The 16,955-nt window shown below is 37.5% G+C and overlaps 1 protein-coding gene across 2 annotated transcripts in view; it reads left to right on the top strand.

The window, feature by feature from the left end:
• LOC126481314 (PAN2-PAN3 deadenylation complex subunit PAN3) overlaps positions 1-16,955 on the top strand; it is a 144,023-nt gene that overhangs the window by 15,862 nt on the left and 111,206 nt on the right. For both annotated transcript variants that reach the window (XM_050104975.1, XM_050104974.1), the window contains exon 5: positions 10,377-10,647. In XM_050104975.1, coding sequence (XP_049960932.1) covers positions 10,377-10,647 — 271 coding nt within the window. The remainder of the gene's footprint in view (positions 1-10,376; positions 10,648-16,955) is intronic.

Here is a 16,955-nt window from a genome sequence, read left to right as displayed (position 1 = left end):
GACACAAATACAGACATTAGACCAATCTTGCATAGACCACCAAATAACCCACAAGTCGAAACAACAATAAAAACTATCAACACAATCATACACAACAAAATAAATGAAAACACAACTATGGAAGAGTTACAACTACTGGTTTATATAGGAGCACTCACTACACTAAATATACACACTAGGCAGAGATCAGAACCAACCAACACACAGAAGAAACCCACAAAACCAGCATGGCAACACGGGCTACAGATCAAAATAGAAAAACTGAGAAAAGACATCGGACAGCTAACACAATTTATAAGAAATGAAATCTCGGAAAAAAAATGAAAAAGGTTAGGTAAAATCTCACAACAAGAAGCGACAGAGCAATTAGACGAAAAGAAGCAGAAATTACAAGCATTAGCCAAACGACTCAGAAGATACAAAAAAAGTGAAAATAGAAGGAAACAAAACCAAACATTCAACACAAACCAAAAGAAATTTTACCAGACAATAGATAACACACACATTAAAATAAACAATCCACCAAACATAACAGACATGGAACACTTCTGGAGCAACATATGGTCAAACCCGGTACAACATAACAGGCATGCACGGTGGATACAAGCAGAAACAGACACATACAAGATGATACCACAAATGCCTGAAGTGATAATTTTGCAACATGAAGTCACCCAAGCAATTAATTCTACGCACAATTGGAAAGCCCCTGGAAATGATAAAATAGAAAATTTCTGGTTAAAGTTCACCTCAACACATTCACATCTAACTAAATTATTTAACAGTTACATTGCAGACCCATACACATTCCGTGATACACTTACACACGGAATAACATATCTGTAACCTAAAGATCAAGCAGACACAGCAAACCCAGCTAAATATCGCCCCATAACATGCCTACCAACAATATACAAAATATTAACTTCAGTCATTAAACAGAAATTAATGACACATACAACACAGAACAAAATTATAAATGAAGAACAAAAAGGCTGTTGCAAAGGAGCACGAGGATGTAAAGAGCAACTGATAATAGATGCAGAGGTGACATATCAAGCTAAAACTAAACAAAGGTCGCTACACTACGCAGACATTGATTACCAAAAAGCTTTCGATAGTGTACCCCGCTCATGGTTACTACAAATATTGGAAATATACAAAGTAGATCCTAAATTGATACAGTTCCTAAACATAGTAATGAAAAATTGGAAAACCACACTTAATATCCAAACAAATTCAAATAATATCACATCACAGCCAATACAGATTAAGCGTGGAATATACCAAGGAGACTCATTAAGTCCTTTCTGGTTCTGCCTTGCTCTGAACCCACTATCCAACATGCTAAATAATACAAATTATGGATACAATATTACTGGAATATACCCACACAAAATCACACATTTGCTATACATGGATGATCTAAAACTACTGGCAGCAACAAATCAACAACTCAACCAATTACTAAAGATAACAGAAGGATTCAGCAATGATATAAGTATGGCTTTTGGAACAGACAAATGTAAGAAAAATAGCATAGTCAAGGGAAAACACACTAAACAAGAAGATTACATATTGGATAACCACAGCGACTGCATAGAAGCGATGGAAAAAACGGATGCCTATAAATATCTAGGATACAGACAAAAAATAGGAATAGATAATACAAATATTAAAGAAGAACTGAAAGAAAAATATAGACAAAGACTAACAAAAATACTGAAAAGAGAATTGACAGCAAGAAACAAGACAAAAGCTATAAATACTTATGCCATACCAATATTGACCTACTCATTTGGAGTTGTGAAATGGAGTAACACAGACCTAGAAGCACTTAATACACTTACACGATCACAATGGCACAAATATAGAATACATCACATACATTCAGCAACAGAAAGATTCACATTAAGCAGAAAGGAAGGAGGAAGGGGATTTATCGACATAAAAAACCTACATTATGGACAGGTAGACAATTTAAGAAAATTCTTTCTAGAACGAGCAGAAACTAGCAAAATACACAAGGCAATCACTCATATAAATACATCGGCTACACCACTGCAATTTCATAACCACTTCTACAACCCTTTAGATCACATAACATCAACAGATACGAAGAAAGTAAATTGGAAAAAGAAAACACTTCATGGCAAGCACCCGTATCATCTAACACAGCCACACATCGATCAAGACGCATCCAACACAGGGCTAAGAAAAGGCAATATATACAGTGAGACAGAAGGATTCATGATTGCAATACAGGATCAAACAATAAACACCAGGTATTACAGCAAGCATATTATTAAAGATCCCAATACCACAACGGATAAATGCAGACTTTGTAAACAACAAATAGAAACAGTAGATCACATCACAAGCGGATGCACAATACTAGCAAATACAGAATACCCCAGAAGACATGACAATGTCGCAAAAATAATACATCAACAGCTTGCCTTACAACATAAACTTTTAAAACAACACGTTCCTACATACAAGTATGCACCACAAAATGTACTGGAGACTGATGAATACAAATTATACTGGAACAGAACCATTATAACAGATAAAACAACGCCACATAACAAACCTGACATCATACTCACCAATAAAAAGAAGAAATTAACACAACTAATCGAAATATCCATACCCAATACAACAAATATACAAAAGAAAACAGGAGAAAAAATTGAAAAATACATCCAACTGGCTGAGGAAGTCAAAGACATGTGGCATCAGGATAAAGTTGACATCATACCAATTATACTATCAACTACAGGAGTCATACCACACAATATCCACCAGTACATCAATGCAATACAGCTACATCCAAACATATATATACAACTACAGAAATCCGTAATTATTGATACATGTTCAATTACCCGAAAGTTCCTAATTGCAATATAACACATACCGTACAGTTAAAAGGAAGTGACGCTTGATCAAGGTCCGCGTCACTCCATTTTTAACCGGACTTAACGTCTGAGAAAGTGAAGGAAATAATAATAATAATAATAATAATAATAATAATAATAATTGTATGGCAATTACACATCACTTTTGGAATACAATTACAATACAACACAAAATGCACATAAGTTACAATTTACAGACATATTATTTATATAATTTATCACATCTGGTGTAGTGCCCAAGAAGTCAGAGAGGTTTCCAGGGTGCGAATTTTGAAGGCACTCTTCCATAATGTGTCTGACGGTCTGTTTTGGAAAGCCACAGATGTACTCTGCAGTGGTATTCTTTCCAAATCTGTAAAGTAAGTCACTGCATCTCCTGTGGTTGGTTCAAATCCTGTGTACTTCACATCCCCCAGGGCAGACAAAGTTCCCATGTTTTGTTGTTAGCATGGAGAAAGCTGTGGTAGAATGTTGTTACTACTCTTCCATCCAAGCTTCAGGGAGGTTGAAGTTACAGTCCGCAAGGTTGCTAGCTGTTCTAAGTGGCGGATGTCTGGAGCAGAGCCTGTTGATTTGGACAGCAGGTATGTCCCCATGAACTGACAGCACCTGGTTGTTGCAGATTTTCTTATATTCCCTGAGAGGATTATTATTTCTTCTCAGGTTAGTTGGTGGAATGCGGCTCAGGGCAGACAGCCAGAACACTGGAATGGACTTGATTGTACCAGTAACAATCTGCATCATTTGATTTAGTTGTGTATCTATTAGTGTCACGTGGCTTGTGTTTATTCATACAGAGCTGCAGTAATCTGCCACAGAGTAGGCAAGGCCGAGGGTGAGTGATCGTAAGGTCGAAGCTGCTGAACCCTAACGGTGAACCACATAAGTTTTGCAGAATATTAATTCTTGATGTCAGTTTAGCTGCAGGGTTTGTTAGATAGTGTTTAAATGATTGCATTCTGTCGATTATAACTCCAAGCTCGTGTGGATATTTGCTGCAGGCCAGGCTGTTGCTCTTTAAAAATACATCCATTTCTCGGTTGGCAAGAATATTACTCTGGCGAAAGCAAGTGGCTTCAGTTTTGTTAGGGTCTGATTGAAGTCGTCATTTAGGAAAGTATTGTTGTACTTTACTTAGGTCTTTTATTAATAAGTCATTGGTGACAATTCGTTTGTCCTGAGTTACTGTCACCCAGTCTTCAGCATAACTAACCTGCCTGGGTTGAGTGGCTTGCATATCTGCAATGTAAAAGTTAAATACTAGCAGAGCCAGTACTGAGTTTTGAGGTAGGTGTATGGTTGAGGATCTTCTGATCACTAACGGTGTTGCCTACAAATTACCTGCAGTGGTCTGCCAGCCAGCGTATTGTTGAGAAGTTGGGCTATTCTTCTGCAGTATATTACACAGAGCAGCTGATACACAACATCCTCCCTCCGTCAGTATCGTAAGCTGCGGACAGGTCAATAAGTACAGCAGAAGTCTTTTGTTTTTTCTGGAGGCCAGCTTCTGTGTAAGTTGTTAATGAAAATACGAAGGTAATCCCAACAGTAAGGTCTCCTATCTTTATAAAAGTACATAGACCTGTTTGTTTCTTCAATGGTTTACATCAGTTTACAGCTTGAACATTTAGCTATTTTTCGACATATTCACCATTTCTGTCGATGCAGTTTTGTAGATGCTGTGGCAGTTTTTGTATGCCCATGTCATACCAGCACGCCGCCATGCTGTTCAGAAAGTTATGAAGCTCTTCTTTCACCTCGTTGTCGGAGCTGAATCGCTGGGACCACAATTAACACTGACAGGTACTGTGAGACTCTGAAAAAACACAAATGGACAATTCAGAATGTTGAGCAAGGGCATACACATTCTCCATGACAAAACTCTCGCCCACACATCGCTCAGCAAACCGTTGCTCTCCTACAACAGTTTCAGTGGAACATAATCACCTACCCACCCTATAGTCCTGACTTGGTGCCCAGTGACTATCACCTGTTCCCTAGATTAAAAGAACATTTGGCCAGAAAGCGATTCAGCTCCGACGACGAGGTGAAAGAAGACGTTCATAATTTTCTGAACAGCATGGCAGCGAGCTGGTATGACATGGGCGTACAAAAACTGCCACAGCGTCTACAAAAATGAATATACAGAAATGGTGATTAAGTTGAAAAATAGCTAAATGTTCAAGCTGTAAACTGACGTAAACCATTGCAGAAATAAACAGGTCTATGTACTTATAAAGAAATAGGAGATCTTATTTTTGGGATTACCCTCGTACTTGATCCACACAGCTTCAGTTCGCTCGAAATCCAGTCTGTTGAACAGGAATCTCTCCAAGTATCTCAGTATGTGTTTTGCTACATGTGGTACTCAGAAGGGCAATAGGACAAGAACTTGGATATTTGTGGTTGGGTTTACCTGGTTTTAAGATACCACTGACCTTTGTCCGTTTCCTAAGTTGGGGAATGGATCATGTTTGCAGAATCTTGGAGAAGAGTTGGGCTAGCCATATTTTAGCATATATACCACAGTGCAAGAGGATCCATTGAAACCTGGAGCTTTACCTGATGATGTGTGCAGCAACTGTATTCAGTTTTATGAGGTTGTTGTTGCTTGTTATTTGATTAGCACCTCCCACATTGTTTAAGAGTGACTCGACTCTTGTGCTAGATTGTTCGAAGTCAAGTTTTTCAATCATGTCGAGCCATTGCTGGTGGTGCTTGTCCTCAAGACTATGCAGCAGTTAATTTGCCACTTCTTGCTCTCAGTGTCCCACGTAACCTTTGGGAATAAACTTTCTTGTTCTGTTCAGTACTTCCATAGTTATTGTTCAGGACAGGGATCTATCCCACAGTCTTATCAAGGTTTTAGAGAAGTCAGACCATTTGCTTTCTGAAAATTTCAGCATGGGTGAGGAATGGATTTTACCAGCGAAATTTGTAAGTTTGCTGCCGGTATTACTGGGTAGTGGGAAGTCATCCAGAATTCTCTGTGTGATTGCTAATGGCTCGAGGTTATCATTTGAAGATACAAAACGTAATTCAGGATTGTACTCTTGCCTCCATGCAGCTTATCTAAATGTGAACTAATCCTTGGCCTCAAAAATTAGGCTGAGACTGTATTCTTCTGCCTATGAAATTAAAGCTTTTCCGTTGGAGTCATTAGAGCTATACTTCCATTGCTCATTCTGGCTGTTGAAATCCCATGTAAATAGCTGGGTGGATATGTGTGTGAGAACTTGAGATGGCCGTTGAACTGCTGGAGGATTGTCGATGTTTACAGTAAGTAACTATCCAGGTTTTTTATAACAACTTCTTGCATTTCGTTACAGGTTAAGAAGGCAAGCACTATTGTATTGCATACATATCCTGTAGGCTGGATGGTAACTTGCGTAGAGGAACTCAAACATTTGTTTTACCCCTTGTCTTGAGTTGCATGCATTTCTTGGAGAGCAATCACTTTATTATTATTTTATAGGCAGAGCTGTGTGAATATTGGCATTTAGATCTGTTAATGCTCTCCGTGTTGATCTGTAAGATTCTAGTTCTGGGTCTAAAATATCTAGGTCCTTTGGTCCTTAAAAGAACTGTTATTGATATTAGCAGCCATAGTGATGTGCCGTACTAAGAGATCATGAGTATTGTGTAGCACTGAGTGATTTTGCTTGCTTAGTGCCATCCAGGTCATGTCCAGTGTAATGATACCTCATGGAAACAGGTGTACACTGACTTCAGTTGTAGAGAAACAAATGTGTGTGATGAACAGTGATTTTATCAGCCAAGTATGTCCCCCAGTGTCAACAATCATGTGTCCACTAACTTACTACAGTTTTATGCAAAGTTAATTTACAGGGAGGCAGTGGCCACTGTGATTGACATGCCTATTCTGTACATGATGATGTTTGTTGATATATGTATTGTGCACTCAGTGCCTCAGTAAGGGGCTGCTGTTCCTGTTTTTTGTTATTATGGAAGATTAGCAACAGCATGTGATGCCAAAATCGGAAACCAGTAGTATGAGAACACACATTATCCCCACTATCCAAAATGGCTCAACCGGTAAAGCAAGTCTTGTCATTTCTGGTGCCCACATAGATTTGCTTGTTTTCATCACTGGATGAGAGCACAGGCACTGACTCCATGGGGCTTGAGGGGGCCCGAGCCCCCTCAAAAATTTAAGAAAATTATTAGTTGTATGCTTTGTAAAATCACAAAATTATGTTGGGATTTTTTATTTCCCTTGTTTGATGGTAATTACCTTTCAAAATACATTCAGTAATGAGTTAAAACAAATAATTATTACAATAGTAAGCAGGTTAACTGAAAAAAGTGGTGTGAATCATGATAGTGTTACGGTGCTGCAGGCACACTTAGAATTTGTTCTGGTGCGCAAACCTTCGTGTAAAGCCTGGTGCCAGCAGGCCAGCGCTGCAGCTGCAGCAACATCAAAAGGATTGGAGCAGAAGCACTTGGAACCCTCCGCCTCGCGTCGCCTTGACGCTTTGAGACATTACGACGCCACAGCTATATAAAGCCCACCCTGCTGTCGCAGTCATTCTGTTTGGATAGTTTCGTTCAGTGCATGTTGCAGACATTTTTAGTCTTCCAACTTTAGTGACTAGTGGACTATTTTATATGACTATATTTTTATTCGTTTACCTTAGTCTCTCAGTGTATTGTGAATTAAGTTTGCAATGGATAAATTGGTTACCAAAAAGGCATGCTTGGAAGTTGATGATACTGCAAGTCAATCTCCAACAATCATTGCATCATCAGTTTCGTCATCTTTGGGTGAGAACCGTTCACAGCCGAAGCCTGGACAATCCAGTAAGGGAAGATCATTTCAGAAGTCTTGGTTGATCAAATATACATGGATAGAATATGAAGCACCTACCGAAAAAGTTTTTTGCAAAACCTGCAAAGAGGCAGATGCTAAAAATCTATTACAATTTGCTTCAAAAAAAGATTATGCATTTACTTCCATTGGGTTTTCTAACTGGAAAAAGGCTTTGGAAAAATTCCATCCTCATGAAAATACGTTTACCCATAAAAAGGTGTTCTGAAACTAAGTCTATCACTAACTGAAGTGTGGCCTCCCAAATGAATGAAAAGTTAGTGATATGAAGAAAGGCCGTTTGGCTCTTGAGATTTTCTGCAGAGGACAAAACAGATGCAGGTTACAAATGTTCAGGCTGGCTACCTTGAGTCAGTATTACAATTCAAGACAATTCTTTTTATGTCTTTACTGCCATGCAGTGAACCCAGTAGAAGATGTCAATGAAAGTGTTGCTGATCTGGAAAAAATATATGTGGGCTTGATTTGTATATTGAATGGAAGGCATGATAGTTTTGAAGACTTTTGGGAATTGTGTTTAAAAGAAAAACCTTTACAAGTTGATGATCCTTCGCTTCCTCGGAATCAAAGTATACCAAAGAAGTATGAAAACAATGAAGCCAGTTCACTGCACACTTATAAAACCCCAAAGAGATACTACAAAGCTAAAAACTATAAAGCTATTTACATTGAAGTTTGTAAAACGGTGCAGTCTTGCATTACTGAGAGGTTGGACTCACACAGGTCATTACAGTTGAAGAAGAGTGCTTGCTTTTAGTAAACTTGGGAAAATCAACTGAGTTTTTCAAAAATGACGTAGACTTTGAGAGACTGCACTTACACTTGAATATGTTAGCCGATATCGCTAATAAAAAACAACTGATCTTAAAAAACTTGCGTGATGTAAGCAAGTACATAACACAAGAGCCTGCAGTTGGGGAAATGTTATGTGAAGTAGTCAAGTGCATTAAGCTTCTCCAAGTAGTTCCAATCACGACAGCAACAGCAGAATGGTCATTTAGCACCCTTAGACGTCTGAATTCGTATCTCCGATCAACAATGGTACAGAAGTGATAGAATAACTTGGCTGATCTTCATGCCCACCAAGATGTTTTGGATGAATTGGATATCTGACCAGTCATCAGTGACTTCATATTCAGTAATCCAGTCGGGCAGTCGACAGTTGTGTCTTTCTAAAGACACTCTAGCCCTAATAATGGCATTTAGAAGAATATTAAAAATATTTATAAAATAGAGAATTAAATACAAACATAATGTTAAATTTTCAGGTTCAAAATATTTGTACTAGTTTAGTACTGGTATTAGTATCTTACTGTATTAGTTATTTTCAAATTCTTAAGTATTTTTAGGGTGTAAAAACCAATTAAAACCCGCTATTTATATACTTTTGATTGAAAGTATTAGGCATACTGTATTAACTATATTAAAGCATTAACTTTGAGATATTGTTTTTATTTAATGAACCCTGAGCCTTATTCAGAGTAAGCTTAAATTAGCTATTTCACTTATTAATGAAAGTGCTATTACTGTGTGACAGCAATATTTTATGTTTTATTCTTTTAATGATAGTTTAGGATTTATTTAAATATAATTTAAGTCTTTTCAGAGCTATATATTTCACTGTTCTATAATAGTCTATAAGCATGATCATTACTGTAAATTAAATTAGCTTTTTACGAAAATATCATGTGTGTTTATGTCTTGTTTCTTTTTTCAAAGCCAAAAAATGTGTGAGGCTTGTTGAGTTCCCGGAGTGTCGAGTTATCGAGAGCCAGTTTTCGGGGTTCTAATGTTGATCATATGACTCTAAAATGCTTAAAAAAACTTTAGAACTCACTATTTTTCATCTAAAATTTAGAAAATTTCCCAGGGCAAGACCCCCAGTATGCCCCCCACCCCAAATATTTTTTATAAGTCAGTGCCTCTGGATGAGAGACAGTTAATGATGCTGTTGGTGACTTGTGGAGAAAATTCTCAAATTGAGTTAACCTCTCTCAGCAGCCATAATGTTGCTTGATGTTAATAGGAAGCCACACCTGATCATCTGCATGTGTTCATTGTTGTTATATTTTGGAAGCACCTCTTAGTCTCAATTGAACAGATGTCCAGCACACTGACACTACATTGTCACAGGGGCTTGACACAGATGCCTTCTGTGCATGCATCAATACTTGCTATACTGACTGAATAAATGCCCAAACCAGAATGTTAATCCATTGAAAATTATCAATTGTGTTACTGTTCCGCAGTGTATCAATGTACCAGGCTGTGAGATGATGTTTGTCTGTGACAGCTCTTGTTGCTTATTTTTTGAACAGGGCATAACTTCTCATTATAGTCCAATAAATATATGGTTTAGATGTGAGATGTTACAGTACATATGGAAGCTGTTTGTTACTGTTATTGTTCACAATAAATGTAATCCCTTTACTACCGTGTCATGTCGACACACTTGGTGCAAGTTAAAAAGTTCCCTTTGCCACTTAGTGTAGTGCTGTTTTGTGTTTTGTATAGTGAGTAGTTTTTTTGTGTGTGATTCTTAACTGATCATTTACAGTTTTGTAATAAGAGCTTTATGGAATTTCATTGTATTGCCATTGCAGGAAAATGTTGGAGGAACAACATATTTTTATCCTGCATCGGGTGGGGAAAACAGCAGCTTAAACAGCAGTGGTCTGAGTTTGAATTCAAACACTTCAGTTTCTTCAGTGGTTCTGCCTAGTTTTCATATGTATCCAGGGACTCCAACCCATTTGCACCCTGTTCCACAAAGCAAGGCTGGTAGTGGATTTTATATAGCAGAAGAACTGCGTCTAGAAGCCCTGCATAGAAATGCTCTTGTACTTTCTCAGCCTGATCCAGACCAGTATCCAGGTAACATTCCATATAAGTGTAGGCGGTACTATAATTTCGTGTTTAGCTTTATGTGCTTCTAGTGCTCTGCATATAACTGTTATTACTTGGTATACCAATTAATATTATTATTATTAATAATCAACATCATATTCATTATGTTTACTGCATTAATAACAAATGATGACAAATGTGCCAATTGTGAAATTTCATTTGTATATAAGCCCTGAGCCTTTTGGAGTACCAGTATTCATCTTCAAATGCCTACATTCACATATTACATATTGCATGATGTCAGCGTTGTTTCGTTTGCTGTTGTGTTGCATGAGAAATATTTTGTGGTTGGCACTGCTTTTGACCTATATATGTGGATGAAATGGATTAGCAAGTCTTTTGTGTGATAAACATGTAGGGTTATTTATTAGCAAGGTAAAAAAGTTAAGGGATATGCTGACTTACATGGGCTGCAGTTTCAGCTTCTGTAATCCTTTTATTTTAAAGATTTTTTTTTTTCCAAAAAACTCAAATGCCTCACACCGTAAAACAGTGTGGAATATGTCACTAATGCCATTCACTGTGTAATATATTACACAAAACTGTACATGAATATGTACAAATTTTCCAGATTTTATTTTATTTATTTATTTTTTACAATTGCAGCCCATTATCAAGGAGTAAAATTTTTTGTGGATGTTAATAATTGTATGTATTAATTATTTATTCCTAGTACTTATATACATTTTGGCCCAGAAATGCTAATTAAAAAAAAAAAGAAGTTACCACTCCTGTTGCTACTACTAGTACAGCAACTAGTTACTACTATTTCACAGCTACAACAGAAACTCCATAACCAATTACCCAGCTACTAATACTACAGTTAGTGCGAAAGATTCAGTTCTGTTTATGTTATTTATTAGGGTCATCTAAACTGTTGACATTTGTTTCCACTGCCTCATACTACCTCGGTCAACAGCCATTGTCTGCGGGATTCCTTGTGCATAGTGCAGCATTTCCACTGTAACATCTTAGAATACACACTTTCATGATCACTTGCGCCATTGCAATACAAATTCTTCGAAAACTGTTTCATTCAGTGGTCACAGACCTCGTTTGCCTTCTCTCCATATGTAAAGTAATCCATAATAGCTGGGATGGCTGCATGTTGTTGTGCGGTTGAGTGCTTCGTGAAGTTTTCCTTGGCCTTCCTGAATACTCCAGCTGCAATATCATCCAAGGTGCATCAAATTGACTCATTCCTCAGTGCTGCTTTGGGATCCAGCATCCTTAATGCCTGAGAACCGTTAGTTACTTTGTCTTCGAAGAGCACACAGTCCCACAGTGTGTGTTCTGGAGTGCCCATACTGCCACAGGTGCAACTATAATTAAACTGTCTTTTTATTTTGTGCAGATACGTAGCATAAGGGTCATGACCAGCCAGGTAATGTTTAATTCTGCAAGATGGCTGAATATCTCTCATTTTTAGCCTCTCCATGATGTCATGGAGAAATTTAAATGTTCTCGTTTTTCTGATTTGTAAGTCCAGTGGGCATATTTCTAGAATTGCTAACAGTGCATCATTTGAGGTAATGAAGTAGGCACCCATTAATCTTATTAATAATCCTCGTTGAAATCTTCTGACTGATGCAGCTGGCATCACAAGGTGCAATCGATGAGCTCAAATGCTCGCAACATATCCTGCAACTGATGCTAGTATATACTGGTGGTTACTCTGATTGTTTTCAAGGAAAGCTGAAATAGCCCATGTGCAGTAGCTATGATTTTGTGCATCAGGTGTGTGCTTTTTCTGCCTGCCTTCTCTATATGATGTGCAAAATTAATCTCGTTACTACTCTTTTTCTAATCATTACATCAGTTAATTTTATTTTAGGATTTCTTGCTAGATTCCCTTTCAGCATGAGATACAAAGTTTTGGGAGGTGGGTGTGACGGTTTGACACTTCAACACCATCCTCCAAGTACTATCCTTTAAGGTCATGGAGTGCTGCATTACATTTGTTTTCTACAATATTTCTGGACTCAGCACTTATGATGAACAACAAGTCATATGCAAATGTTACCAGTCTGCTTACATTACCACTGTCATGTAAAACTTCTGTTATATGGGCTCCAATTTTGCACCCAAAACTCTGGGCTTCACACTAATACCTGTGGAATGCGTTTTGTTATGTTCTTCATCAATTCCTGTCCTGGGCATATCAGCGGTGCACATCTCCTGAGGTGGTAGTCTCTAAGGATGTTGTACAGCACATTAGGACACTCCAGCTCCCAAAGAAAGACAGCCACCAAAGGTTATCGAAAGCACCAGTTATATCAGTCATCACTACTAGAGCGTACATAGAATGATTATCTGTTGCTAGTGACACTGCCTTATTAATTGGGTCTTCAGTTGACTTGCTGCTTCTATACCTGTACTGTTGAGAGTTCATCCCATGTAGCAGTCTGTGATCTTGCAATCTTTTGTGTTATTGATTTTCCAATAACTTACCAGAACATTCAGAAGACAGATTGGTCTGTAGGGTGTTGGTATAATTGGATCCTCTTGTCTTGCCTTTTATTGGTAATCACTACCTTAGCATTCTTCCATGATGCAAGGGCCCTTCCTTTCAAGAATCACTTCTACATTTCACACAAGTAATTGTCATTTAAAGCTTGTATTACTTCGGCAGGGATCCTATTTGGTTCTGGAGATGTTTCTTTTTCAGTTTTACAATTATTTACCTAGTTTCTTCATGTGAAAAGGAGTTCACAAGCTTATTGTTTCTATAGTCTTCCCATAACATTGTTTGTAAACTATGACGTTAGGGAGCAGTTATGTAAATAAATAGAAGTGTTATATATACATACTAAGGCTAGGCACAAATTGAGATGCCCATAGCGCGAGTGGCGCAACACACATTTTTCTAACTTCACAGGTTCAAGTGGGCTACGCAGATTGGGTCATGACAAGATGGTGAGATGACTCTTGCCTATACCTGGTAAAGTGGTATGGTTGTGGCACAGTTTGTTACACCAGATTAGTGATGCGAGAGATGTGAGATGGGGAGTGGGAAAGCAGTCTTCCCATATGGACAGTAGTAGTATTGGCCATGTGAAAAATATTACCGTACTATTGGCCATTGTCATTGAGTATTGTTTTGTTTTTCATCATTTAAGCTATTGATCTTTTTTCATTAGTACATTATATTTTTCAGTTATTTATATCCGTGTAGTTTTGCTATTTTGTTTTGTTATTTTCTTCTTTTGTCAAGAACAATTCACAGTTCAATGACTGATGAGCCATTAGACACTGGGATTATATCTTCTGCCTTGACAATGTCTTCAGATCCCAAAATCAATAGCCCATTCATTGTTGGAGTTGTGAAATAGGTATACTATAAAATCACTTGATCAAGAAGCAGAGAAATTTTAAATATATATTGAAACAAGGTTGCCTGTGTGCGGCATAATATGCTGTTGTATCTGTATGATCTATTACAAACATTTGAAAAGTGGGAGTTTCCACAAGTTTATTTTCTCTGTGCTACTGATAAAAGGATCCAAGATAAGAAGTATGCAAGATTCACTGTGATTACTTGGGTATGGATGTAATTAGAGGTATCATACTACATGCATGTGGACATCAAATTTTCACTGTATGCTAGAAACAGTCAAGAAGCTCCAATGAATGACAATGTTCATTTCAGTGGTTGCATACACAGTATCAGCATTAATGAACTGATTGCACAACAGGCTAAACAAATGAGGAAGGTGGTCACTATTATTCTGAAAGTACCAATAAACTGAAACAGTGTGGTGATTTGATATATTTAATTTGCTTAAATGTATTGCTGATGAAGGTGGGCTTGCATTTATGGCAGTGTTTTTGAAAGATGTGACGCAAAATATCCATTCATAAACTGCACATTCCCAGTTTGGCAAGATGTAGGTGTGTAATTAGTATCCGGAATGTGCGTGTCACTCCATTTGAAGGGCGCACTTGTCGTACATGTCTCAATATGTGCCGGTTCTGCATTGTACGTGTGGAACATGCACATCATGCTGTTAATGTCATGTCATTTCACACATGCTGTACACATCTCCATTTGCATTTAGCATAAATGAAGGTAAAAATAAGGGATGTTGTTAATGAGTATGATTTGCAGCACCTGTGTTGTTAAGAAGAGTGATAGAGAGGGTGGGGCCACTGTTGTGTCCATAGCCATCTACTTGTAATGATATATTGAATGGTACATTGTTAACAGATTACATATTTTGAGGAACTACCAAAAAGTCCAATTTGAGAGTGAAAAAGTGCTGTAGAATAATTTTTGACTTCATTGTGGAGCAACTGCAAACATAATTAATATTTTATTGAAAAGCAGTCCAGGTTTTAATAGATATTTTTTTTTATTTTTAATTCCGTTAAGTGGATTCAGTCTATAAGACCATCCTCAGACCACAGTTCAACATGACATGAGGAGCCAATGCATAAATCTGGTTTGTAGTACTGACTGGTGCTGTCATGAGTCTACAGTATGTGGCATGTACCAGTCGCTACTGCACAGCAGCCCCATGCATCAGCCCCTCACGTCATCTGGAAACATGGCCTGAGGATAGTTTTATAGACCAAACCTGCTTAACAGAATTAAAAATAAAAAAGTATTGTGATCTGAACTGCTTTTTATTAAAACTGCTGTGTATTTAAGCAATAGTGTATTTTTGCACTATTTGAAATGAGTTTTATAGCAAGGCAGCTGTAAGTTGTAAATTTTACCATGTCATTCTTTTACTCATCATGCTCCACTGATTCATTCAGCCACTCTTTGTGAACATACACACCTTTTTGTTTGTCCATCAACTGTCACTTTTATCTAAATTCTTTTGGCACCATATCTTGTCTTTTCCTGCTTCTATCCCCTTACCCCTCATGCAGCCCATTTCTTTACGGTATATCATCTCTTTCAGCGATTTTCTTTCTTTTATATGCCCTTAAGATTCTGCTTGCAAGCAATCTCATATTTCAAGATTTTAAATGTAATTCAATGTCTTACTGTGTTTTGGGCAGGTTTGTGTCCTTTGTTCTATCTTTGCCAACTTTAACATTTAAAAAAGCTTGGAAGGCACTGAGTATTCTCTGCAAAGAATTATAGAGAAGCTTCCTTGTTGTATCTTGATTCTGTCGTGCCTGTCCTTTGTAATTAAGAAAAATACTTTTACTAATATATTGTGTTTTTGTGGTTCCATTATTTGGACATCCAATTCTTTGTTATCAATTTAAACAAATACCTCTTATTTTAAACTTATTTCTCATGTATTTGGCATGTTGTGTACCACATGTTGGCTGTTGGCTCTAGTTAATTTTTAGTGTATTAAAACCTTTCCTGTTGTTCAGAATTTTGAAGTTTTGTCTATTTGATTTTGATTTCAAAGGTAATAAAGCCATGCTTATCAGATCATTTGAATTGTTAGTTTTGTTTTCCAACTTATAGTAGAATATACTATTTTTACTTCTTAATACTTTTTTCTCAATACTTTTTTTTTAACAGAAATAAAAATTTTTGTAGTAGTTTCTCATTTAGTACTTCCTTTACTAACCAGTTTCTCTTTTTGCTGTTGTTTGATTGATCTTCTATTTTTGAAATTTGCCACATTGTTTACCAATTATATCATAAACATTGCTCATTGCTCTGATGTATTGTCCACAATCACAGCTGTTGGCGGCCAGTAAATACTGGTGTGCAAAACTTAATGACAAGAATAACTTTTGCATAATGTGTCATTGTTAAGTAACATAGCTCGATGAAACTTGGGTGATATGTAGAGAGGATTGCTATGGTATAATAAAGAAGGTAATCGAAAGAAATTACCAATGAGACAAGCAGAAATGACACTTTTATTCAAAGACAGTAATTACACTTAAGTTACAGCAGTTTGTGATGCTCCTGTGGACTTATACAAAAAGTGGGACGTGGTTCTTCATAGGGTGTGTGATCACCACGGACAGAAATACATGCTCTGCATCGCGCTCCCATGCTGGCCATAGGATTGGTAAGAAGTTCGTGGTAGGGTATTCCATTGCTCCACCAGCACATTTGACAATTGGTGGATGGTTGTTGGTGCCTGTGGACATGCTGCAATGTGGGTTCCTGTCACATCGGTCTGACAGGAAATAAGACCACCGACGCAGCTGCCAGGGCTGCAGTCCTCTTACCTCAGCTCGCTAATTTTTACATTCCCTCCGATGATCTCTGCGTTGCCATCTGTCAGCAGGTGGTTTCACTTCGGCATCACCACTGCTCCTCCCTTCATGGGAACAAGCTCCAGGTTATT

Source organism: Schistocerca serialis, chromosome 5, assembly GCF_023864345.2.
Source record: "Schistocerca serialis cubense isolate TAMUIC-IGC-003099 chromosome 5, iqSchSeri2.2, whole genome shotgun sequence".
NCBI lineage: Eukaryota > Metazoa > Arthropoda > Insecta > Orthoptera > Acrididae > Schistocerca > Schistocerca serialis.
Note: the sequence above shows the minus strand (reverse complement) of the source record. Positions and strands in the feature narration are given on the sequence as shown.